The 26,648-nt window shown below is 42.1% G+C and overlaps 2 protein-coding genes across 9 annotated transcripts in view; one reads left to right on the top strand and one right to left on the bottom strand.

Annotated features, from left to right (window-relative positions):
• Window positions 1–548: 548 nt before the first annotated feature.
• On the top strand, window positions 549–10,801 carry esr1 (estrogen receptor 1). The gene is made up of 9 exons (XM_051408771.1): window positions 549–1,803; window positions 2,672–2,898; window positions 3,728–3,844; window positions 4,345–4,547; window positions 4,758–4,911; window positions 6,913–7,051; window positions 8,086–8,219; window positions 8,808–8,991; window positions 9,998–10,801. Exons 1-9 carry the CDS (start codon window positions 1,364–1,366, stop codon window positions 10,317–10,319), a joined length of 1,920 nt encoding a protein of 639 aa, XP_051264731.1. The 5' UTR covers window positions 549–1,363; the 3' UTR covers window positions 10,320–10,801.
• A 1,509-nt stretch (window positions 10,802–12,310) lies between these two features.
• syne1a (spectrin repeat containing, nuclear envelope 1a) overlaps window positions 12,311–26,648 on the bottom strand; it is a 129,061-nt gene continuing 114,723 nt past the window's right edge. For 5 of the 8 annotated variants that reach the window (XM_051408753.1, XM_051408749.1, XM_051408756.1 and 2 more), the window contains 17 exons: window positions 24,612–24,774; window positions 23,785–23,972; window positions 23,465–23,615; window positions 22,685–22,867; window positions 22,321–22,458; window positions 21,555–21,746; window positions 20,581–20,899; window positions 19,786–19,854; window positions 19,239–19,372; window positions 18,987–19,113; window positions 18,642–18,853; window positions 17,841–18,047; window positions 17,416–17,544; window positions 16,624–16,890; window positions 16,441–16,530; window positions 15,699–15,757; window positions 12,311–13,838 (listed from right to left, as the gene is read on the bottom strand). In XM_051408753.1, coding sequence (XP_051264713.1) covers window positions 13,547–13,838; window positions 15,699–15,757; window positions 16,441–16,530; window positions 16,624–16,890; window positions 17,416–17,544; window positions 17,841–18,047; window positions 18,642–18,853; window positions 18,987–19,113; window positions 19,239–19,372; window positions 19,786–19,854; window positions 20,581–20,899; window positions 21,555–21,746; window positions 22,321–22,458; window positions 22,685–22,867; window positions 23,465–23,615; window positions 23,785–23,972; window positions 24,612–24,774 — 2,920 coding nt within the window. In that variant the 3' untranslated portion in view covers window positions 12,311–13,546. Of the gene's footprint in view, window positions 13,839–15,698; window positions 15,758–16,440; window positions 16,531–16,623; window positions 16,891–17,415; window positions 17,545–17,840; window positions 18,048–18,641; window positions 18,854–18,986; window positions 19,114–19,238; window positions 19,373–19,785; window positions 19,855–20,580; window positions 20,900–21,554; window positions 21,747–22,320; window positions 22,459–22,684; window positions 22,868–23,464; window positions 23,616–23,784; window positions 23,973–24,611; window positions 24,775–26,251; window positions 26,429–26,648 lie in introns of those variants that run through there. The other 3 variants (XM_051408752.1, XM_051408755.1, XM_051408759.1) reach the window with 2 other exon arrangements.

Here is a 26,648-nt window from a genome sequence, read left to right as displayed (position 1 = left end):
CATGCAAGGACAAAAATGATCCATCCTCATCCACAATTACAATCCTGGAACTTCTGTGGCAAAAACACAAACATTGAGTCTCCTAAATCTTTATTTTCATAAATACTCTGCCCCCTTTGCTTTGGATTTGTTTATATATAGTGTTCTATTTCTTCCCTGACTTACCTTGATAAAGTAATGATTAACTCATCCATTGCATTATGTCTAATATACATCCTCCCTTTCAGTTCGATGTCATAAAAAAAAGTAGGATTTTTTTTAAATTGTGCATTTCTTTGTGAGGTTTATCAAAAGTAAAAATTTAGGTCATTATTAAAAATAAAGATCTGTCCCCTCATTTGGGATTGATTGTGTAATTATTGGCTGTTGGAACGAGATTTGACCCCCTGCTCTGTTTGCTGTGTTATGGTGACCTGGCACTTAAACACACCGTGGTTATCGATTTGGCTGCATCTTTAATTTGTTTATCCTTTTCTTTTTTTTTTTAACCTTTTCCACTGTTCCCATTGTGAGCCCGGCTAGATGCCTGAGAAATGAGACGAGAGAGGCAAGCAGACAGAGAGAGAGAGAGAGAGACAGGGAGAAGACTCAAACAGTGTCGCACAGCAGATACGAGGATGATTCATGTGTAAGAGGTGAGTTGTGTATCCCGGTAGATTTTGGCTTTCTTTTTTTGCCCCCGTTGTTTAAAACCATTGTCCTAATGTTTCTCATTTCCACAGTGATTTGATTTACTGGAGAGTCTCAGGTGTATTCAATAATCTGGCTACAAATAGACCGGTCATACGTCACGCTGGTAGTGTGCAGAGTATCATCTAAATTACACATCTTTGCGGCTAGTTGAGAGTTGTTTTTTGTTTTTTTATCTGGATTTTAGCTGCAAGATTTTCAATGTCAGAAAAAGGTGAAAAGGGAAGAGAACATTTCATGGTGGTGTGAGAGACAGAATAGGGAAGTTATTTGGGAATCACTGCTTTATTTGTCCATCCTCTTTCTCTTTCCCACCAGGCTTTCCTTCCTCCTACACATTAGATGATGAGATGTATTAGAGGAAAAGAAGCGAAGGCTCTGCTGACAAAAAAAAACCTTTAAGGAGGTTGGGAGGAGTCTTTTTGGATAGCTTTTTCTTTTTTTCTTTTAGAGCTTTGTGGGCGGAAGCTCAAGGCAGATAGGGCAGAGGGACTGGGATAATAGTGGACCCTTCAAGTTGCCTGACAGGCTTTATTATAAAAAACAAGGCAAGAGAGACAGAGAGAGTGAGGAAAGAGTGAAGGGAGAGGGAGAGTAGCACTCGTCTCCACTCCTCCCGGCAAATGGGAGAGCAAGTCTAAATCATGTTGCATATCAGTGCTGTTGTGCTGTGATGTTGCTCAGGCAGAGCCCGGCGCAGAGCAGGCAGCATTGCGGACCAGTAGTCAGACCCAGGATCAGCCCAGCAGGCTTCACAGAGCTGGAGACCCTCTCCCCGCAACGTCCCTCGCCTCCACTGCGTGCCCCCCTCAGTGACATGTACCCCGAAGAGAGCCGGGGGTCTGGAGGGGCAGCCACTGTGGACTTCCTGGAAGGGACGTATGACTATGCCGCCCCCACCCCTGCCCCGACTCCTCTTTACAGCCACTCCACCCCTGGCTACTACTCTGCTCCTCTGGATGCCCACGGACCACCCTCAGATGGAAGCCTTCAGTCCCTTGGCAGTGGGCCTACGAGTCCTCTTGTGTTTGTGCCCTCCAGCCCCCGACTCAGCCCCTTTATGCACCCGCCAACCCACCACTATCTGGAAACCACCTCAACACCCGTCTACAGGTGAGGGAACACATTTATTCTTCCTCTCCAGAGTGGAGAAAAGTTATTTTTGTAAACTCTTTACAAACATGTATGAATCCCCACTTTGATTGCTTTTTAAGTGACGTTGGTGTGTTTTTCTGGCCATTACTTTTAAATTTAGTAATGTATCTCATGGGAGGGTAAGTCATTTGGGAGAGATGCCACCTCCAGTGCTTGTTTGTGCTGTAATGATTATTTAATTGATAGCAGCGGTGCAGACTCTTCAGATTTGTTCTCTTGTGTGGTTCTTTCTCTCTGATTTGAATACAAAGTTAAAGAATAATATACACATAGAAGAAGTTGTTTATCTTTTACATAATAATTAATTTATTTCTTAATTTGACTGTGTTTTCTCTGCTGACTTGGTGTTTCTTATTGAATGATTATAAGGCAAAATGTTGCCACTCAACTAGATTTAATATCTTCCACTCCCGTATTATACCACTGGCATTCAGTTAAGTCCTCATAATGCAGTTAAAAACATAATATAATTATATAACCGCATTGTTTTTTAATCTCTTGCTTTATACAAAACATTGTGACTATCTCTATAGAAAGGATCAAGCTTTGCCCTGGTTTCTAATTCCAGAGATTAAGGACTTTGTCAAGGACCTTGAGAAAGGAACAATACGTAAGAACAACAGAAGTACATGTACAAATTGTTTCCTGCCTCAGGTGGAAAATAGTCCTCTGCCTTTGTGTCTGCCACCGGAGTCAGTGTGTTAAATGTTAGAATCGATCAGCTGTTTGTGTATGGCAAGAAAGCTATTTATATCATCTCATCTGTATTATCTTTATAAAAAAACACTTTAAATGAAACTGAGCTGAAATCTGTTCCCTGTGGCAGGTCCAGCGTCCCGTCCAGTCAGCAGCCGGTTTCCAGAGAGGATCCGTGTGGCACCAGTGACGACTCATACAGTGTGGGGGAGTCGGGGGCTGGAGCTCGGGCCGGTGGGTTTGAGATGGCCAAAGATATGCGTTTCTGTGCCGTGTGCAGTGACTATGCCTCGGGGTACCACTACGGGGTGTGGTCCTGTGAGGGCTGCAAGGCCTTCTTTAAGAGGAGCATCCAGGGTACGTACTCTGTCTGTCCTCATATGTTACATGTTTGTGAAAGGTCGTTTCTTATTTTGTCAGGGTTTAGTGTTCAAATTTCATGTAAAAATTATCAAGAATTTCCCCAAACTTCCACATTAACCACAGTCAATTACTCAAAGAAATGCTCAAACTTTAATTTTTTTTTAAAGCACATGAAGGAACACAATTAACAGTATAACTGACTGTAAATGCAGAAAGAAGTGGAGCACTCTGCCTCATAAAATGCATTTTTCTGTCAGTCAACAGAAGAAAATTGTGGTTTTGTACATCAGAGGAAATTAAAGTTTGGATGGACGGTGATTTACCTTGTATCGTTGTGTTTAGTGGGCCGGTTTTGTAGGCTCGTGGTACCGAACTGACCTGCCTGTAAAGAAGCAGTCAAACTGGAACTCAATAAAGGAGAGAAAATGGGAAAATATAAATTATAAAAAGTGAAAGATTTTAAATTAGGAGACCAGAATTTAAGAATTCAAAGTTTGAACCACTCTTCCTCTCTGTTTGCATCCTATATCTATTAATACCACATGGTGTAAAACCTTCACACAGACAAACGCTTCATCTGCTGACGATTGCTTGGTGACGTTCGTGATCCTACGGCATATTGATGAGTCTTGCAATGGAAGACTAGTCAAAGAGAAACCAACGGTCTCCATGACAATGACAAAGCCAAGATGCCACATTTTAATTTTCTCCATCTCAGATCCATTTAATATGGGAATGGAGTGTTCCTGGCTACTAAATAACATAAGTCTGAACTGAACGCTGGAGTGGGGGGCTTGAAGTAATAGATTTTCTTCCTTTTCAGGTCACAATGACTATATGTGCCCAGCCACCAATCAGTGTACTATTGACAGGAATCGGAGGAAGAGCTGCCAGGCCTGCCGTCTTAGGAAGTGTTACGAAGTGGGCATGATGAAAGGAGGTTGGTTGAAACACCCGCAAACTGCCATTTGCTGTTTATTACAACATTCAGTTGCATTATTGTTTCTCACTCTTTTCTTTTTTGGTTAAAATGTTTAATTTGATTTCCAAACTAATTGCCGTTTATCATCGTGGCTTTTTTTGCTGAGAGGACTGGTACAAACATGAGAGGGCTGGTGGATGCAGATAAGCTTGAGACCAACTTTAACGTGACCTTGAAGTGATTTCCTCTTAAGGAGTACAACTACTGATTAACACACACCCACATTTTTTTGTTTTCATACTTCTTGAATCACACAGACATCCATATAATCTGTACTGTTGGACTTTGTGGTAAGAACAGGAAATTAAGAGTGACGTGTAAGTGAAGAAAAAGCCTGATGAGTGGTGTGTGTGTGTGTGTGTGTGTGTGTGTGTGTGTGTGTGTGTGTGTGTGTGTGTGTGTCTTTTCTCTGTGTAACTGCGTGTTATCCTGCATTAAACCCCTGCTGTGTACTTAAGGGGTGCGCAAGGACCGCGGTCGTGTTTTGCGACGTGACAAGCGACGGACCCGCGCCGGTGACAAAGAAAAGGCCTCTAAGGACCTGGAGCACAGAACAGTGCCCCCTCAGGACAGGAGGAAACACAGCAGCAGCAGCAGCAGCAGCAGCAGTGCTGTCGGTGGAGGAGGAAAATCATCTATGATCGGCATGCCTCCTGAGCAGGTGCTTGTTCTTATGGAGAAAATTATTGATTTGTTTTTTGAATATCTTGTGGTGCAAATTGGTGGCCAGGAGGACTTTGGGGACCTCAAATATTCATGCAGAATCTCATGTCAGTGTGGCTTCTGGATGCTAAAAATCAATTTGGAGCACAACAGCTTGTATTTTTCTGGTTAAATTGAGGGACAGTGTGTTGATCTGCTGCTTCCCCAGGTGCTCCTCCTGCTCCAGGGTGCTGAGCCCCCAATGCTGTGCTCCCGTCAGAAGCTGAGCCGACCTTACACTGAGGTCACCATGATGACCCTGCTCACCAGCATGGCCGATAAGGAGCTGGTCCACATGATCGCCTGGGCCAAGAAGCTTCCAGGTACAGCTTAGAGTGGCACCACTAATAGTACAAACCCTCCTAAATTACTGTATAATACAGTAAATTGTCTTCAAGATGTATATTTTTAAAAGATTTAAGTGAAATGATCTCTTCCCACTAGGATGTGTTTATTTGTTAAAACCATTTAAATGTGAGGGAGCAGTAACATAGATAGTGTGGTCATGATCATGGGCCTTTAACATGTCTCTAATGTGGTCTGTAGGAAGTTGTTATATTATTATATTATTATATTATCCTTTCCACACCGTATTTTTACATACATGTAAGTAAATAACTCAGAAGTGGCGTTGAACATATTGTGTGTGTGAGTGTTAAAGGCCCAGTGTGTAACATTTAGGATGATCTATTGGAATATAATGCAATATAATATAATATAATATAATATAATATAATATAATATAATGCAATATAATATAATATAATATTCATTTAGGTATGTTTTCATTGTGTTTTTGTCACCTTACAATAAACCATTTTTGACACTGACATTTAAACACTGGGTCTAAAACCCCTTCGAGTTTTGTGGCCATTGTAGTTTTTCACTTACAACAGGAGGGTGATGTGACGTTGTTGCAATTCAGCAACTATACCACCTTAAAACTGTATTTTAAATATAAAATAACACGCTGGATAACCAAATGACAAATGACATGATCCTGGAGTTAAATAATCAGCTGAGCTGAGAGTCTGACTTCTGTATGTCAGGTTTGTTGTAATGTTGTAGCTGCAATTATTATTATTTTTGGCTTAAGGCTCTGGTTACAATTATGTATCTATGTATGTATTTTATTTAAACCCATAAACAGTCTTTATCCCACTACATCAACCCCTTCCACCATCCAGATACGCTGCTGTCTGTCATTAACGTGTTGGATGGGAAGTCAAATAAAAGCCTATCAGTGAAAACTATGTTTTCTAATGGTTCATAAACATAATCAGGTCTTCAAGGATCGAAAGTTAAATCCTACTTTAATATGAATTCTTGACGATGATGCAGATTCTATAATATCCTAATGTCCAGTGTGGATGATCACAGATTGCTATCCAACCTGCAAGTTGAGTCGAGGGCAGGTGCAAAACACGTGAGTCAGTTCTGGAGCTAGGAAACAGCGTTTAACATTCGAATGTGCAGATGTACAGTGTGACAGAGGCGGTGGCCCCAGATTGTTGTCTAGTTTGACAGCTTAGGAAACAGCAAGGTGATGGGAGACATCTATAGTGGAAGCCACACACACACACACACACACACACACACACACAAATGCACAAATGCAGAGCCATTACAGTGATGGTAATTACAGTCATCACCTTTGAGAGGATTGTTTGGCCAAATCTGCCGGCACCCCATAGAGCCTAAATGCAGTATAGGACACATCACCCTTTCGCTTGCACGCGCACACACACACACACACACACACACACACACACACACACACACACACACACACACACACACACACACCTGACAAGCTCTCTAAGTAAGTAAATCCTGATTTTGAGGTATTACAACCTTGTGCGTCACTAAAAGCCTAAAGGCACACAGTTTTAATTGCGAGGGGTCCCAAACAGAGTACAGAGGGGGACAATGGGAATGAATTGGCTGTAATTACATATGAATTGAGACAGCTGAGTGCTGGCGATAAGGCCTCTTATGAGAGCAGAGAGATTGCAGGTGGTTTCATTTAAGTAGCCATACGCTGCCAGAAAACAAGGGCATGCATATTTTTATCTTTATGAGTGGGATTGAAGGTGCACAAACATTTTAACTCTGGGAGTGTTGATATTCTCAGTTAACACACCCACTGCTCCAACTAATCAGCCCTGAGAGAACAACACTTATGTGTTTGGATTTGATCCGGATTCCAATTAATTGCTATGATCAGGATAAAACACACGCTGTCCAGTGTTTATGAATTCATTGATTATTTGATGATTGTTTGGAGTTGACTGAAGTCTTAAATCTAGGTGTTTTCATTCAAGGTTTCCTGCAGCTGTCCCTCCACGACCAGGTGCAACTGCTGGAGAGCTCGTGGCTGGAGGTGCTGATGATCGGGCTCATCTGGAGGTCCATCCATTGCCCCGGCAAACTCATCTTTGCACAGGACCTCATACTGGACAGGTAGCGAGGAACACTTACCCCCTTCTGTACTTCCGCAGCTCTCTGTCCCTTTGCTTTTTTTCCTCCCCCATTTCTCTATCTTCCTCTCACTCTCACACAAGATCTTGAGAGTGATACATCAGCATTGTAGATTTTCCATTTCACACATTGCCAGCCATTGTGCCATCCCAACACGCCCATCATAGAGTGAAAGACTAATTACATGTTCCCTACAGAGAGGAGAGCAGCCCTCTCCCTGAACCTGAAACACCCCCTTCATCATTACAGAGCTGAGCTGCCAACCAGGACGGAGATTTAATCAAAGCCTCAATGCAAGGAATGATGGAAAAGCAAGAACAACGTAGGGAGAGATGACGGGGATGAAGGTGGAGGAGAGAGAGAGCTAAATGACGAACAGAGACGAGACGAGAAAATAGAGATGCGGGGAGACATGGCTGTTTTCTGCTTTGCGGGGCACAGCCTGTTCTCTCCACTTCTCCCCCTGTTCAAAGTTAACAAGCGGGCCAAACCACAGTATCTAGCTCAGAGAGAAAGAGAGGTGGAAAGAGGGAGACATGCAGACAGACATGCAGACAGACATGCAGACAGACAAGGGCTTTTACCCTCTGATGTGCCTGATGGTCCCATTTGATTCAAAAGTGTATTAGAGAGTATTATCTCTAAAACCTGGTCCCCGTGTGAGTGTCCTCAGCAATTGGACATGATGACTAAAACGACTGTGGGTCAGGGTTGACAGATTCTCTTGGCTCTGTGCTTCAAAGTTTATCTTGCTCTCCAACCGGCTGGATATCTCCCATCTTTCCGTCACTTTTCAACTGTACCGACAAATGGAGCGAGTGCAGTGATTCAGTCCATTAGTTGTTTATCCAGCCGCTCTTTGGATGGTGTTTGTGGACGGGGGAGGCAGCAGCTCTGACTTTTATGTTATGTGTTAAAGTCATACTTATGTGTGACTTACTAGAGTTTTAGATACACGAGAAAAGAGGAATTTAAACTCTTAAAATTTGTGTTTTCTTCCACCCCTTGTTCTCCAGGAGCGAAGGCGACTGCGTGGAAGGTATGGCTGAGATCTTCGACATGCTGCTGGCCACCGCCTCCCGCTTCCGCATGCTCAAACTAAAACCCGAGGAGTTTGTCTGCCTCAAAGCTATCATCTTACTCAACTCTGGTGAGGCAACGTGTGTGTGTTTGTGTGTTGTGGTTGTGAAACACTTTCCAGAGAAACACTGACAATTGAAAGCAGAGACACTTTCTCTCTAATATAATTTGAATTCCTCACATTTTTTGTCGATACACAACGCTTTGTCGCAGGTTTCTGTTCCCGAGAGTAAATATTGAACAGTGTCAAACTACAACCACAGAGGTGTAGCTCTGAATGCTACTCAGACACATTAGGGGAACAGAGTGTTCTGGAAAAGGCCTGTACCGTCAATACGCCTGATAACCGTTCCCATGACAACATGAGACTGCAGAGAAGGACCGTGTTTGTCCCGGAGATTGAGATATTCTATATGGGAAACTGAGCAGACAGAAATACCAGCGGGATGACACTACTGGCACAGCTGCCGGAGCCAGATGAACTTTTGATTGCTCTGTGGGCCAAAAAATGCATCCGTAATGAATGCTTTAAAAGTTGTTTTTCTTTTTAGTTGAAATCTGTTGCAGGTTGGGTCAGTTTGATCTGTATGAGGTCGTTACTCCCACTGAAAGTTTGAGAAGAGAGAGGTCCATTATGGGTTTTTTTTCCTCCCGTCAGGTGCCTTCTCTTTCTGCACCGGCACAATGGAGCCGCTCCACGACACCGCGGCGGTGCAGAACATGCTCGACACCATCACAGACGCTCTCATACATCACATCAGCCAATCTGGGTGTTCGGCTCAGCAGCAGTCGAGGCGACAGGCCCAGCTGCTCCTTCTGCTCTCCCACATCAGACACATGAGGTAAAATTAAATCTAATTAAAATTAATTGTTGTTTTTGACACATTTGAAAGTCTTGATTTCAGCATGTGCTGCTGAGAGTTGTGCTTTAGTAACATGGTGATTCTTTCAGCTGGTAGGAGGTAAATTCTTTAAAAGGGCCTTTTTTTGTGGTAATCGATCGTCTGATTTATAGGTCAGTTGGTTTTTAGTGTGAATCTTTAATAATTTTAATTGTAATAATTACAATGTATAAACCACAATAAAACATTTTATTTAGTGAAGAAAAGTGTTTAACTAGGATAAAACCTTAAAGACCAAAAAACCAACAATGAATTGATAAGTCTTGTCTGTGTATCCAAATCCTAATTATATCTGTGTGTCATAGACCTCCAGAGGTTTTCCAAAAACAATTTTTCTTCATTGCAACGATCACGGGAACTATAATGTATGCTGAGTGGATCACACAAACATATTTAAAGGTCCAGTGTTTAACATGGCAGAAATGCAATATAAAATTCATAGACCACAAACCAAACACTAGATCCAGATAGGGCCACCGTAGTTTCTCCTACACACTCTACAGTCTGTCCTCATTCCCAGGTCGTCAAATACAGACGCGAGCAGTATTCAGTTAGTTTTAATCTACAGTCCTACACACTGGTCCTTCAAAATGAAACCATATCTGTGTCCTGTTTTTATAGATTTCCATCTTTAGTAGGAACGAATGAGTGATAGAAGAGACAAAGTACTGAGAGACTAACACATTTACCTTATTAAATATAAAGAGCTTAGCAAGATAATTCTCCAAAGAGAGAATAAATAAACAATGAACAATAATTAAAGAAGAAAAGAGCAACTGAGGACAAAATTAAAACATGAATAGAATCATGATATAAGCTATTGCTTGAGGACAACAGAAGACAAAAGTATGTTTTCCAAAAGGCGTTAACATCGAGCGGAGCCTCCGGGGGATGTAGAAAGCAGCTTCAGTCGTTAACAGACTTGTTGTTTTTATGCTCCCTGCAGCAACAAAGGAATGGAGCACCTCTACAGCATGAAGTGCAAGAACAAAGTGCCTCTGTACGACCTGCTGCTGGAGATGCTGGACGCTCACCGCATCCAACGCCCAGACAGACCAGCTCAGTCCTGGTCCCAGGCTGACGGAGAGCCTCCCTTCACCATCACCACCAACAACAACAACAACAACATCAGCGGCGGCGGCTCCACCTCCTCAGCTGGTTCCAGTTCAGGACCCCGAGTCAGCCACGAGAGCCCGAGCAGAGGCCCCACATGTCCGGGTGTCCTGCAGTACGGAGGGTCCCGCTCCGACTGCACCCACATCCTATGAGACAGAGCACATCAAGCAAGAGCGGAGGTCAATAGTCATTTTTATGGATGGCGCGTGTGGCACAGAATGAAAGATAAAAAGTTTTATTTGAGTTAATTTCATGAGGTAATTATTTATAAATTAAGTGATTTTATAGTTGTAGCTGTTTAGGGAGACGTTATTTTTTCCTTTTGCACTACTCCGGTTCGTTTTGAGCTTCAATGCTGTTAATCTTCTATGCTGCCTTTCATAATATCTGTGATTCTGAGTCGGTCTCTAACAGCTTTACAGTGCAGCTTTCTATTTACAGGTGTTAGGTCATATTGTGGCACTCTTGTCAGCTACGGTGATTTGAGATGACGAGCAGCTAATTGTTTTTCTTTGTATTCGCTTCAACCAAAGTGCACTTCCTCTTGGGTTTAAGGGGCTATTGGGCATTTTTTTTACATTTACATTTAAAGGATGATCACACACTAAACTATGATAAAACTGGTTAAAATGAATGTGTAATTTATTTTGTCTTTAAATTCCAACGTCATCAAGGACTTAAAACGTCAGGTATCGTGTCTTACGCACACACAGTTTTTAAACTTGATATATTTGTGGATAAAATTATTAATGATGAACTGATGAAAGGATATATATATGTTGAATTCTGAATAGTTAAAAATTGCACGATCAAATCCTCGAGCACTGATTACATAATGAAGGAAGCCAAGCTTTATTGTTGGGTAACTTCGCCCTGTCTTCAGCTTTTTGTGTATAGTGGGTTTGTTTCTATATGCTTACCTGCACCAACGTTTTTTTCTTGATTTTGTTGTCTTTAAGGTGTGTGTGTGTGTGTGTGTGTGTGTGTGTGTGTGTGTGTGTGTGTGTGTGTGTGTGTGTTTCCTGTTGGGGACCTTTTCTGTGACCAGTAGTCCTCATGAGGACCAAAGGCCAATCCAAATTGTCATATCTGAGGTTCTGGCTTTCCACAATGAATGAAGTCAATGGAAAGTCCTAACAACAAGGATAGCTGCATAAACATATGTATGTGCGTGCGTCTGCGTGTGTGTGTGTGTGAGAGAAATCTGAGGCAATGAGCTACGAATGGCTCCGAGCTGATTTGATTTTTGTGTCGATGCAGTTGTAACATTTCAGCCCTGTCAAAGCTACAACCGGTTACTATTCATCCACTAATTCAGTGATTACATGTTGAGTTTGGCTGGATTTACACACCCGTTTATCATAATGTTGTAATATGTGTTTTTATTTTCTGTTTAAATTGAGCAAATTTTATCCGACTGTTAAGAAATATCAGCCCTAGATACAATCAGGTGTTTATTATTAGCTGCTATACACGTCTAAATACTGCTGTAATAGTTTGGTTTATGTCCCCGAAGCTCAAAGTCAAATAACTTTGATCCGTCTGATCCCAAATGTATTCAATGTATAGATAGATAGATATAATCACAAAGAAAAACAGAAAATCCTCAAGACCTCCTTTTACAAAACGCTTCATATTTACATTATTTAATTTAATCAGAATAAAACATTATAATAAAACAGGAAAAAGTAACTGATTTTAGAAATGTCCACATGCTTTAGGTCTAATTAAACATCTCTGTGATAAAAGAGCACATTGCTCCTAATTAAATCTTCTTTCTTTGATGGTGGTCGAAGCACAGCAGTACACAAATATAAATATATACTGAGACCAACGGTTGACTGACGTGTAGTGAATGCAGGTAATTATGCTGCCAGAATAAAAACTATACAAAGATGCAGTCTTAAGTTGTCAGATCTGATCTGTGCCACTTAGAGAGGACTACAGGAAGCCTCCATAGAGGATCAGAGAACTGGATTTGTCCACTCGAGCTGTTCAGTGTAAGTCCAGTCAAACCCGACCTGATTGTCATTCGTTTACTGTGCATAAAAAAATAAAAGCATTAATTGGGAAAAAAAATATTATCACCGTGTTTTCTCTTAAAGTTTCTATCCCAGAAATCAAGTGGAAGAATTCACAGAAGTAAATATTTCATGTTTTATTATTTGCAAAGAGAGTATTCTTCATGAAGTCGGCATTAGCAAACTGTACATACATAAATAACCATTTTAATATTTCATCATTTTTTTTGTTGTTTATTTTTACAGATTCAGTTTTAAACATCGCAGTGATTCCGACGTCTCGTCACCGCAGAATAATTATCGCAGTTATTACAAAGCACGCTATTCCAGGTCACAGCCGTTTACTAAAACACTACCAGTGATTGTTTGGCTTTATTTAAAAGCAAAAGTGTGTTGGGGGGGGGGACGACTCTCAAGTGCATGCTCAAACAGAAAGATAAAAAAATAACTGCCTGTATTCAAAGGCATTTCAACAATAATATACAAATCAGTTGACTTTTTTTTTTTTAACCAGAGAGCTCAATATCTTTTTCATATTTTCCCCAGTTGATTAAATACTGAAATTAAAAACAGGAATAATAAGCCTTGGCTTTTTGGGGGAAAGAAGTCGGCCATCTTGGCTGGACGGCTTCAGTGCAGTACCTTCAACAGTGCTCATGTCAGTGCTATAGGTTCGGATTTTTAACATCATATGAAGACTTCATTTCCAAATTCGAGCTTCTGAAATGTGTCAACCATGAATACGTCACGTCTTCCTTCAGTTTTTCTTCAGATGTCCAGTTCTGGAAACAAACTCTTCATTGTGAACGATTGCTACTCAGACTGCAAGTCTGCTGTACAATGTGTCAGGTACAATAGCCCACACTCAAGGTGGTGCTTTAGCTTCATTAATACTAACAATCTATCAACTGATTGAACACTAAATAAATAGTAGCAGCACTGGATATCATGGACAAAAAGCACGGTCGACTTTGGCTCCCAACATACAGTATATAAATAGTGCTTTGTTTTCATTGATTTCACAGGTTTCTTTCGGAAACCTTAAAAAATAAAATACACATTTAAGTTAAAACAACGTGAAATATTTGGACTGGAGGAGTGTGGGAGGAGGGTGGGAGGGTCTCCAGGTGAAGGTCCATTTGTGCTGGAGAGGTTTTAAAGGGTTGAGGTTCAGGAGAATGGGTGTGCAATGTTAGTGAGAGAAGTCTTCATATCACCTCTGAATCACTTCATCATGCATGTCGCTCCCCAGCAGGGGAAGGGTTTGTTGCTTTAGGGCACAGGGGTGAAGAGGAAACATTCACAGGAGTCAGTGGAGTCCTTGGCAAAGCACTGGGTAGATATTCAGCTGCTTTTCTTCATATGGGCGGAGGTCCGTTGGTGTAGCGAAGCATGGGATGGAAGGAGCGGGCGAAGTTGTTGGCGTGGTGGCAGCTGTAGTCCTCCTCGGTCATCGGCACCAGGCAGGCCAGGCCGATGAGGAGCAGGAGGAGCAGCTGGACGGGGAGCGCAGCCCTGAGGACCCGCAGCAGGAAGGACTGGCCCTTTGAGGAGGAAGAGGAAGAGGAGGAGGTTGACGACGAGGAGACGCCGTCCAGGAGGTCAGAACGGGAGGAAACGCAGCCAGCGGCGCCTGGTGATCTGCTCCGGCTGCGGGAGGACACAGACACAAGTTAAACACAGCAGAGAACAGACCTGAGTACACTAGTGTTTGCAAATCACTGCTGTTATAAAAAAACCCTCGACAGCTTCAACACTTTAATTCTTACAGTGTCTCGCTGCAGCGTCAGTGTTAAAGTACAGTCAGATTGTAGCTCTGTGCACAAGACAAATTTACTTTCCTCTAGCTTTTCTTGTGTGCGTGTCTTTATAGTGAAAAATCTAATATTTTATCATTGAGTAAGTTATTCTTTAAGAAAGAACTTCAGCGTCTCAAATGTGAGAATTGCTGCTTTTTTATCTTTTTTATGATTGTAAATAAAATATATTTCAGTTTTCAACTCAAAGCATCACTCTGAGCTTTAGTGATCAACAACCAATTGAGAAAATATTTGTCAGATTAATCAATAAATTGCAGTAAATCTGACATTTTAAGTAGGTTAAAACAAACACGTTTGCAAATACTATTTTACCCACGTCTGACGAGAATGAACACTCAACAAGAAGGAAAGCAAAAGTACAACAGATGCAGCAAATAGACCCAGATCCAAAAGGTAGAGAGATTAAAAGAGTCACAGAGTTGAACACAGACGTGTACAGTAGACCTGCAGACACACACACACTGGGCACAATCACACTCTTAAAAAAAAAAAGAAGAATCAACCACAAGCATTCATAGAGAGATAGTCGGCTGTGTCTCTCATTGGGGGGGGGGACAAAGCTCTGGCTTTTGTGCCGAGTGTGTGAGAGTTCAATGTCACGTCTCATTCCAAACAGATGCAGGAGAAATGCCAAATGCTTCTCTGGAGATTTCCACTGTTAGAGCCAAGACTCCCAATGGGAGGAACAGCATGTTCTTACTGCAGCTCATCCTCACAGAGGCTGAAGGAGGGTCAGAAACGCCAACCCTCCTTCACCCAGTTTCATTTAGTCCTCCTCGATGCTACAGTACAGCTGCTGTGAGCAACGTGTGTGTGTGTTTATACGTGGCTCGTGTTTTAAAGCCGGCTGGATTTCAGTTTCCAGAGCTCATTAGTATGTGATAGAGAGTTACCTACTTCTAAAATAAAGGACGATATCAGGGGAAAACAGAGACATTATTTGTGCTACAACACTCATGGCAAGACTAGTTTAGGCTGAGTCTTCCGGGCCTGTGTTGTTGTTGTTGTTGTTGTTGTTGTTGGCATTTAATGAAAATCATAGAATGTTAAATCAGAGTCAAGAGATGGGTGAGTTTAAGAGGTCTGGAAAAGAAACATAGGAAAGAAAGTGGGAGTTAAGGTAGAAGGAAAAAAAACCTGCAGGAGTTATTGGATCATATCCTGCTTTCAACTATGAGGAGAATGAAACAGGAAGGAAACACGAGACAGAAAAACAGCTAAGAGGGCCAAAGGAGGAGGAGAAGGGGGGGTCACTGGGATTCAGATAATGCCATCTAGTGGGCGAGGAGAGTGCTATAGTCACTCTGGGAAAAGGAGAAGCAAAAACAGTATGACAAGGCAGTAATTTCATGATGCCATTCAAAAAAGCAGCAGGGCAAAGAGAAGCAGTGGAATAAAACATTTAAAGGAGAAAGGGAGCGGCCTGATGTAGGCGATTCCCCACTCGTTTAAGAGCTGGTAACATGGTCTCTAGGATAAGGGACGATCATGGAACACAGGGTTGAAGCCTTTAAAAAAACTAATCAGTTATAGAGGCTAAAAATCAGAATGATCTAATAATCTCATGTCTTTTACGATGAGTAAACGACTGATTGGGATTAATTGATTTAATATAAAAATCAAGAGTCTAGTCAGGCGTTGCTTTGGTTCCATCATCGTCCCGTGTTTCTAGAGTCCAGGAGAGAGGTACCTGTGGCGCGGGCCGCTCTCAGGGTGTCCTGGGTAGGCCTGACTACTTTTGCCTCGGGGCTGTACCACGTAATGAGCAGGGAGGGGTAAAAGAAAGAAAAGAATGTTTCAGTCAAGGGCAAATGAAGACAAAGCCTCAGATGAGAGAAAAACCAAATAACATAAAGAGCCATAACATCGCTAGAGAAGGAATCATCAACAAACTAAAGAGCAGCAACATAATCAATGACGGTGATTGACTTTCTGGACCAAGAAATCTGGCTTCTCAAGACTAAATCCTGAAAAGTCAAAACAAAAAATGTTTAACTGATATTTACAGATAACATAAATTTCTTTAAATTTCCTCTTTTTTTAAAAAAAAACATTTTTTAAACAAAGTGAAATATGAACTCAACCGTTACAGGACAGCTTTTACATGTGAAAACGAAAAGCCAGGTTTTCTTGTACATTTTTGGCAGATCAACATGGCGTGGGCAGCAAAAACATCTCAAACAAGGGGAGGGTGGGGGGGAGGAGTGGGAGGGGGCAGCAACAAATCTTATCATGTAAATGTTAGCAGAGCAAATTGAAAAAGGGAAAAACATTTCTATTAACAATCACAAATAAAGGGGGTGATCTACTGAATGAGATGTCTACTTGGGAACGAGATGGTAGGTCGTTGCTGTGATGTTATCTCGCTGTCTTTTATAGAGCAGGGAGAGAGGCTAGCTCCCCCTACTGGACAATAAGAGGGAAAACATTACCAATCGTTTGCGACTCTGGATGGTCACCTCTGACACCGGAGCGGCCGATCGACAGATTTCTGATTTGCCAACAGGCAACGGCAGGCAATCCTGAAGAATGAATCAAAGCAACAACATTCTCAGTGTAATATTAGAGAAACAGTGAATCTTCCTTCATTCAATCTGCATTCAGCATTTTCTCACCTGCTGAGTGTCCACGGCCTCCAGTCTCCTCTCCAACCCCTCCAGGTCTGAGTTGACCTCCCTCAGGAGCAGCCTCAGCCGGTTCAGGATCACGTGGACCTTCTCCTGGGCCTCCAGACACTCGCTGCCCTGCGGGTCCCGGATCTGCTCTGAAGCCTCCGACTGCAGCAGGAGAGTCTGAGGTTTAGTGTTGACCAGCAGCTGAGCTGACAGCTCCTGAAGGGACGACGCCTTCTGCTGCGAGTCCAGCAGCTCGCGCTTGATTTGCTGCGGAAAAATAAAAACAGACGGAGGAGTCAGAATAGTTTTTAGTCGTAAAATATCTTTTCTTTTATCTGGCTTTTAATTCAGGGATAATCTGACCTCTGCTTTCATGTTTCTATTCTTTCTTTCTCTTTTAACATATTTTATTGTTAGAATTTTTCATTTAAAGATTTTTATTTTGTCTGTAGACTTTTTTTTTTTTTACCCTATTTTATTTAATGTTACTGTGTATCTTTGTTTTAGTTCACCGCCTAATTTTGTTTCCCTTTCTTAGTCCTGTTTTGTGTTAATAAAGTGTAAACATTTGTTATCTTTAGAGCAGAGGTTCTCAAGCTGTTTTACAGTACACCAAGGACCACCAAACCGATTCTCATACATTAAGGGCATGGACTCAGAATCACATGACGGTTTACATTTTAGGTGGATTTACAACAGATAATATTAATCTTCATTCCACTTTACTGTCTGTGAGTCATATTAAAGCCATAACAGTGTCTGCTGTCCACAAACCTCGTATCAGAGACGTACCGTCAGTGTTTTGTGATGAGCTCGTAATGTTTCACGGCCCAGTTTGGGAGGGATGGGCACCACCTCGTTCCTCCTGCGGTCGATATTCTCCAGCCACAGCAGCAGCCCGTGGCTCATCTCGTGGAACTCCTGAAAGGAAAGATGTTGTGTGTTTTACTTTTTATTGACTGTTGTCACTGTGCTACTCTTCTATTCCTTCATTTGTTCATTCGTGTTTTGTCTATTTAACTTACTCTTAATTCTGGAAATATATAGGGAGATGAAAAACTTTTAAACTAAACTTGCAGTTCCTATGATTATAAATAAATCATGCCTGACAAACATACACAGATGATTTATTTTTATTATTATGTACAAAAGTTGGTGCAACATTAAAAGGCCTTTTACTTTTGACACTTTCCCTGGAGTGCATGTGTTTCTGTTACCTGGCACTGCATCAGCGCCCTCTGGAGCTCTTCCCTCCAGTCCTCCAGCGAGGTACCGAGCCGATCCCAGCGCGCATTCATCTCTTTCAGCCCGTCCCTCAACTCCCACGCCTCCTCAGAGTCGGGCTCTGATTGGAGGAAGTCTGCACTGCTCAGATTGATGGACAAGACCTCTGACTTGTGGGCATCCATCCCCTTCATCAGCTCCTGAGGGGGGAGGAGTCAAAGAGGAAGGTATTCAAAACAGCATCGACATGTAGAGCGGGAGTTTATTTATAACGACTCTGAACCGTGAACCAGGTCAGACTGTAGGTGGCTACGAGATAGAGGAAGCAGAGAACGTATGCCAACAGGCGAGAGTGCAACAGAATTACACTGAGGTGGTTGGGACATGTTAGATGTATGTTATTAGGCTTCAGAGGAGGGTATTTATAGAATATTAATATGTTGTCTAATGCTTTACAGGCAGCAACAGCCGGACTAGGTATTGAAGTGTGAGTGTGTGTGTGAGGGTTAGTGGAAGGACACGTGAAGTAGGGCATTATAAACAAGGCCAGTGGGGTCAAATTACTGCAGACAAAATATACTTCATGTACAGTTCCTGACAGTATACTGTACGATGACAAAAATAAAACAAACTGACCCTGCAAAATGATTTATAATTGAAGAAAATCAAACAATCATTTGGTAAAAGAGTTCATAACAGCTTCCTAGAAAGCATATTATTCTGCTGCAATTAGATTTCCGTCTACAAAGACAAACTTGCTTACAACAACTGAAACAGACAAGCAGTAAACAAACCTTGAGCTTCTTGATTCTCTGCTGGAAGGTGTGTATGTCGGTGCTGAGATCGAGCCCTCGCAGCTGGCTAAGTTCAGCCTCGGACTGACCCAACCAAGCCCTCATGATCTGCAGATCTGAGATCAGCTGCTGCCACTGCTGCAGGTTCTGCTTGTGCCTGTGCTTCTCACTCAGAGACTGAGCCTGGATCAGCTCCCAGCGCTCGATCACGCCTGGAGGGAGGGAAAACATCACCAGTGTGACACACAGCCCACACAGTATTTACAGGAGGAGGTCGTCTGTCTGTAGTGCCTAAAGATGATGTGTGTGTGTGTGTGTGTGTGTGTGTGTGTGTGTATAACTGACCCTTTCCTTGGACGTCTGTGCTGGTGGGGTTGGTGAGTCCTGGCATTTCATCTTCGTCTTCAGTCAGCTCTCCCTCTGCTTTCTTCACTGCGTCTATACTGCCTCGACACTGTCCCATCAGACGCATCTAGGAGGATAATAATATGACTTACGTGTATTTTCTTTCAAAAATAAACATGTGCACATGAAAATGGCAAAACACACTGACATGCGTATATGACAAAGATATAAATGAGAAGAAAAAAAACTCACATAGCCCATGTATGTGGAGTCGACGTCGGGGCTGGAGCTGTTGCCTGTGGCCTCTCTCTGCTGGAGGTGGTATCGTCCTGCATCCAGAGCCTGATCCAGCTGTCTGAGACTGGCCTCCAGCTGGCCTGGCTCACCTGCACAGAGGCAACAACGGGGTCAAATAAACACCAGGAGGATACGGTTCGATTCGTTAGCATGCTGTTGGCGTAGAATGGATGCTGTGATGGCATGCGTTAGTTACTGAAATGTAAAATAACTGCAAGTAATGGCAGAAAAGAACACAGAAGTCAGGTTTTAAAGATATTAGCTGTGAAATAAATGACACAAAACAAACACACAAGTCAAAATGCAATGGTTGAGATTAGCTTTGAGTGAACTGGACCTCAGCATGCAGTGATGGCTTTGCATTACACACAGATTTTTTATGGTTGGTGGTACATGCAGTCTGAGTGATGCTTCCTTGCGTGGTGGTAAAATTCAGTTAAGAAAAGTATGTTTTAGTTATTTTAGTTTATGGCATGCTCTCCTGTCACATGCTGTTTCCTACCAGAGGACGATTTCAATGTGTTCTCAGTCAGTTTTATATAGGCCTCTGGGCTCTCAGGGATAACTACATCTGGGAAGAGACACATACAACAGACACTACTTATAACGTGGGCAGCTCTTTGAAGAGGTTTCACTTTTTATCATCAAAGCAGAGTGATGTTTCTACTTATTGTTGTGTGCCACTGAAACTGTAACTCACAATAGATCCATAGAAATTATCATTTGAATACTTGTTGGTGCCTTCAACAGCAAAAAACACATCACAATACTGGAAATACATCTTCCTGTAATCATCTATTGTGATCTATATTTTCCCATATTTGAGAGACAAGAATGATCACTAAAACCTCTCCAACTATTCCTACTTGATCAGTTCTATTAAAAAAAACACACCAGTTAATCTGTTAAATAGCTAACAATACATTAATAATTTTTCAAATGGCCTATTATCATTCATAAAGTACTATAGTCAATTTGATCAAATCTATTAGAAAATATTGGTAACATTTTATCATAACATGTAATTTACTGTAATTTAAGAATAATAATAATAAATGGACAAGACAAGATTATGTGATCTGGTTCTATTTACAGGAAAAAGGGAATTTATTTGACATAGTTGCTCAATTATTTCTTATGAATTTACGATTAGAAACATATTATATGTTGTATATAAATTTCACATGTTAATCTGCACTGCATTGTTCTTTCAAGGAAGTTTCAGACCTGTATAACATCCACAAGCAGTTAACAAATATCCATCCATCATACAGTCTAGAAGTAAAGTTGGACTGACCTGACAGCACCGTGGCAGCCGTCCTGAGATACTCATCCTCCTCCTCTTGCCCTCGGCTCCTTTCCCCATGCCCTCGTCCTCCGGGGCTCTCTAGGCCTCTGCTCAGGTCGTAATCGTGGTCCCACTCCAGCGGGATGGAGTCTACGCTGGCCGGGGTGTCGCGTCCCGAGCGGTCTGCCCGGATGAGGGCGGTCGTACCCGAGGCCGGACGGCTGGACGCTCGGGGCAGAGAGGAGTCCCCCCACTGCAGCTCGGACAGGTCGCCACCTTCCTCCATGTCCAGCTCTCTGTCCGAACCATCGAGCTCATCGTCGGCCAGCTGGGAGACAAGGACAGAGGAATGTTAGCGAGACGATAGAAGGGACAGAATAACGCAAGAGGAATGCAAAAACCCCACAGAAAGGGTTAAAGGTTCAGACACTGTAAAGTTTATAGAAGCTCAAAGTGCAACTAAGAAGTGCAAGAGTGCAGTTTGTGAGGTGCCGTGAGGTGAGCGTGTGTGCATGAAAATGTGAGTGTGTATTCTGTTCCTTAGCAGCTGTCAGCGCGAAACTATGTCGGACACATGTTTTCACCATGTCACAGGTTGTGAGGGAGGACAGCTGTAGTGTAAATCTTGTAATGTGTTTACGGAGCACTTAGAGTTCATTCGGGAAACCTTTCGCTGTCTATCAAGTCTTCTGCAGAGCTTCTCTTAGCAGTAATAACTCCTGCTACACCTGCTAGTACTTCTGTTTGAGCTGTTTGATGCAAATCTGTCCTGTGAAGCAGTAATTTGCATCATACATTTACTGAGAAAGTAGTCCCGCATATAGAGTGAACACTACTTTATCAGGAAATCAGATTCCTATGACTCTTCATGAGCATCAGGCCTAAATGTCTCTTATTAATTTGAGTTTCAGCATGAATTTCCACTGTAATATAATGTTGTGTTGTTAGATTAAAGTGCGTGTCGTCTATGTATCTTTGCTCACAGGCAGTCGTGTGAGTTTCTTGTAGTATCTGTCGACCCGTCCGAAGACCTCCTGGCAGTATCTCTGCAGCTCCTCCAGCTCTTCCTCAATGACGGCTGCGTCCAGAGGTTCACTCTTCTCTATCAGAGATTCACCCTGTCTGAACACCAGCTCAATCTTCCCTGTGTTCAGATAGATCTCCTGCTGGAACGCCTGAGAAACACACACACATAAGCAGAAGTCAGTAATTAGTTATTAAGAATAATGATAATTGATCTTTTTGAGTATTGAATTAATCATGTATCCAATCCAAAATGTATAAATCACAGAAATGCAAACAGTAGGAAAGCAAGCAGATCTTTTTATTTGAGGAAGCTACTAAAATGTTTTGATTTCTGCTGATTGACTAATCAACCAGCATAATTTAATAGTTTCAGCACTGGAGCAAAGCAAAGGAGCTTTTAAAATCCACTTGTATGGTTGCATTTTATATTTTTCTGCATTGTCCATTTACTACTACTGCACTGCAATGGCCGAATTTTTACATCATTACAAACACATTTATTGAGTTTAACTAACTTACATATATTGTCATTGTTACTATGCTTTTCCGGGGGTACTGGATCTAAAGTCAGAGCAATGCTTTTTAAGCTTAATAAATCCTTAATTGTGCATGTTTTGTTACCCAGTTGTGCTTTCTATCATGTTGGCTTGTTGTGTCCTCTAAGAAGCAATATTCAATCATTGTGTCTGTCTGTCTGTCTGTCTGTCTGTCTGTCTGTCTTACCTTGAGCTGTTTTATCTTGGCCTGAACGTCACACTCAGAGAAGTGCTCTATGTTGGTCAGCTGGAGGTCCATCTCCGTCAGCCACACCAGGATGCTGTCTCGTGCTGTCTCGAACTCCTCTCTCTGGCTGATGAAGTGCTGAATGAACAGAGCGAGACATACAAACAACAATTTATTGTTTCTAAATTAATCAGGTTGTTGTATGGACATAATTTATTAATACCACCAGTGGACAAATAAAATAACAGAATAAACGTTCATCAGAACTAATGTGGAGGAAATCAGCTGTTATATTAGACCCAAATACCCTCAGTTGCATAACTAACTCTTGCAAACCTCAGTCAACAATCTGAGCCAATGTTACCTTGAGTCTGCGTAGGATGGCAGCTACCCTCTTCTGTAAGTTATCCCATCGCCTGTTCCCATCATGCACCATTTCTCTGAGTCGGCAGGAGGAGTCGGTGCGGTTCTCCCGGGCCAGACGACGGTACTGTTTGTTGATGAGCTCCAGCTGGGTCAGGCACTCTTGCACCTGGCGCTGGAAGGCCTGCGACAAAAAAAGCACACATACAAACACAACGTAAAGCTCTGAATAGTAAACACCAGTTTGCAATTATTTCTTAAAACCTTTTATTGTGCATATAGATGGCTGGTAAAGTCTTTGTTCTGCACTGAAAAAGAAAATGCCAAAAAAAGAGAAAAAAGGGAGACTAATTAATACATGGTCATTACATGTTAAAGCTTAATACAAAATCTATGTTTAACTGAAATGATTGGGCACAAAAGTGCAGATCACAGATCCAGACTGTCAGCTAGCAGGAATGTGCACGTGCACAGTGATCGACTGCAGCAGCTGAGCAGACCAGAGCAGACGAGTTTGAGCAACATGACACTCTTTTCTCTTTTTTCTGTTTCCTCTACCCCACAGGCTGACAGTCTCTGTCCAGAGATTTATTTTGCTCACATGTCTGACAGGAAACTTTAAAAACATTAGAGCATGCACATATGAAAACATCACCTTTAAAAAGAGACATGCATTTGGCTCTGTGCTTTACTACTAATTCAGATATGTATATGAATGCACATATATTGAAATTACAGCCTTTTACTCCACATTCAGATTATAAAAGTGAAAGAGACACACCTCAAACTTTTTAAGCTCCTCTTTAGCGACAGTATACAGAACTCCAGAGGAGTTAGGCAGAGCTGCTGTCCTTTCCGAGTTCTTCAGCCAATCCTCAAACCTGGAGTAATCATCCAGAAACTTCTGCCACAGCCTCCACGTCTCCTCAATCCTGCACAGAGAAATCTCTCAGTTTTAAACATAAGCACATGATTTAATGATTACCAGTAGTATAGTCAGCAGTATCATAGTGTACTGTAGAAGGCAATATGATTTGGTTGGCATCAAGTGCATCTGTACATATATTTATACAGTGTATAAGAGTGAATTTATCCACTGACTTGAGCCTCCTCTCCATGGACATGGCGCAGATGTTCCTCCAGCGTCGGTCCAGCCCTCTGGTGGCCTGCTGGATGGAGTCACACTCCGTCTCCGTGGAGCAGGCGTCACAGTCGTGCAGCAGGACTTCACACAGGTTCAACACTGACGCCACACCTGTGCTGTGTTTCTCTATGTCCCTCTGCAGCTCCTACAAATCATTCAGAATAATTGCTTGATTTTTGCAGCACTTGAAAGGTTTTATGTGTGGTCCTGGTTTTTCTTCCTGTGAGTTTTGTCTTTATGTTTTAATGATAGAAAGCAAAGCTCCTATTGTGCCATAAACAAATTCAGCCAATGTCTCTCAATAGTGTACAGAAGGAACACAGTCAGCTTGCTAAACTACTGTAAATGAACATGTTAGCTAACTCTGCAGCTCTGGAGAGGAAGGAGGTCAGTGGGGTCTCAGAATCCAGTCCACATTTAGAGTGGCAGCTTGGCAGCAGGAAGCAAAGCGATACTGACTGCGGGCTAGAACAAACAGCTTGAGATGTACGCATGAGTCATGTTGTGATTTCCACATGTGGTTCAGACGGAGTCACTGATTTTCCACCAACTCTGTTCGAGTCTAGTTGCTCTGCTATTATTTAGTATTTACAGAAAAGTACATACATACATGTGTGTTTGTTTGTGTCTGTGAAGGTGTTTGTACATCTGAGTGTGAATACGTGTGTTATTACCACATGTTGGTCATATGTTGCAAAACTTTTAACTCTTAAATAAACCTGTAAACACATCAGTAAACAATTATGCTTTAGACCAGGGCTGTTTTATGCAGGGTCCTACTCGCCTGCTGCTGGTTGAGTTTCCTCTGAATCTCCTGGTCATCGCAGGTGTCGTAGACAATGGGCCGGGACAGCTCCGTCTCAATGTGAGCCAGCCAGGAACGCAAGCTGCTCATGTTTTTATCTAACTGCTGCACCGCCACCAGGGTCTCCCTCAACTTCTTTACCCTGGTAGAAAAACAGAGTCAGAGAGGGAGTCAACACATGGGACAACTATAAACACTGAGGCAGTGTGGTGAAGGAGAAATGTGTTGACAGATTCTTCCTCAGTCAATATAACAACAAACAATAAAACACGCTGTAAACATCACTCGTAAATCATTAATATGATTAAAGAATCAAATAAAAAGATATCAGAGGTGATTTTAAATGCATGAAAGTATCAAACATTTTCATCAATGTGTCAGATTTTCTTAGAAATAGTGCTTATCTCAGTTTATTTATGCAGAGTTAACAAAAACAACATCAAACCAAAAATAATGCAGAACATAAAACATCCTTTAATTCACAAGAGAAACAACTTTGGATCTGGTTGTGAATTTGAAGCCGGAAAGAAATCTACATCTGCATCGTAGACACAAAATAACAAAGAGACACTGAGTGCCGTGTTCAGCTAAACAGAGCAGAAGAGTAATACGAGTATGAGGAGTTTTATTTCAGATCTGCACAGATATTTCTGTTGGGAAGTGAAGAATCCTTACTTGACCCTACACAACAACTGGGAACCATTTTGGATCTGCAAACGCCTGACATTTCCAAACCCTTACCACTGCAATCGATGATATGTGAAACATGTTTAAATTAGCCAACCTCCAACTCTTACAACAGTGTGTGCATCCAGCTTCAACACCCCACCCTGCAGAGCAATGCAACTCTCACTGTCTCAACACAGACTTGACGGCGGCTATTTAGTATTACATAAACAAACTAAAGACCATAATCTGATAACAACAGACATATTTAGCAGGTCTGCTCTTCTATCACCTGCCACCCTGCAGCTCTAATGTGCTGTGCAGTTATGTGCTGCATGGTGTCAGCTGCACACTATATCCTGAAATTCCTAAATCTTAGGCATCACGCGGTGGAACAAACTATACACTAGTTTGTTTACATTTAAGGGAAACATATTGCATAGCCTCACACATAATCCACTGCACACATCAGTCCAAATACAAACTGCAGTTGCTTTAACTTGTTGCACAACTTCACTGCAGGTTAATTCTGATGTCAATATATCACACTAACTGTGACAGTGACAGTCCTGCTATTGTCTGAACTGCCTGGAACCTATTGTGCTGTCCTGTGAGGAAATCTCCACCCAATGCTGGAAACCCAGACTAGTTAAAACAACACTTAACAAATATGTTTTACACACTAATTAAACAATATCTGCACAACCACGGAGTTAAAATAGGATAAATAAATATTGCACAAAGAAGAGAGTCCTCTAAATCTCTATCTCTACTACACAAAAATAATAATGAAGAAGATTAGAAATGTGCCTTCATTTTAATACAATTCAACTCTACTCACAGTATTCATTATTCTACATAGCAAAGGCTACACATGAGGCTGATTCACTCTCTTTTTTAAGACTGTAGATATTTGTTTACAGCTTTAACAGAAATTCTCAATTTTGTCCTGCCTGTTGACATCGCAGTCGCAATCTGGCAGATCCTCCTCGCTCTGGCATCCTGCCATATCATCCGTCCCTAAATCCAAAACCATGGGGGTGCGGAATTCCCAAAGACAACGCTAACGTCAGGAAGCGTTACGGTGTCGATCCAAACACTCTTCTCTTTCGTCTGCGCGGTGCACATGGGACTTTCTCTAAAGTCTGCCTGTGCAGAAGGGGAGCCGGTAGTGGTGGGGTGGCACAACTGTGACTTATCAACTGTTGCTCTCCAAGGTTAAAAAAAGAGAACCCCAAACAGGCCTGAGTGTATACATGTGTGTGTGTGTGTGTGTGTGTGTGTGTGTGTGTGTGTGTGTGTGTGTGTGTGAGTGACAAGTGCTGCTGTTTCTAAAAACAGACTTACAGT

Source organism: Dicentrarchus labrax, unplaced genomic scaffold (genome assembly GCF_905237075.1).
Source record: "Dicentrarchus labrax unplaced genomic scaffold, dlabrax2021, whole genome shotgun sequence".
NCBI classification, from domain to species: Eukaryota; Metazoa; Chordata; class Actinopteri; family Moronidae; genus Dicentrarchus; species Dicentrarchus labrax.
The sequence above is the reverse complement of the archived record's forward strand: the minus strand, read 5'-3'. Positions and strand labels throughout refer to the sequence as shown.

Coding starts and splice junctions, on each gene's coding strand:
- esr1 (XM_051408771.1), top strand. CDS start 1,364: ATGTTGCTCAGGCAGAGCCCGGCGCAGAGCAGGCAGCATTGCGGACCA. Junction 2,899..3,727: donor CTTTAAGAGGAGCATCCAGG/GTACGTACTCTG, acceptor CTTCCTTTTCAG/GTCACAATGACTATATGTGC. Junction 3,845..4,344: donor AGTGGGCATGATGAAAGGAG/GTTGGTTGAAAC, acceptor TGTGTACTTAAG/GGGTGCGCAAGGACCGCGGT.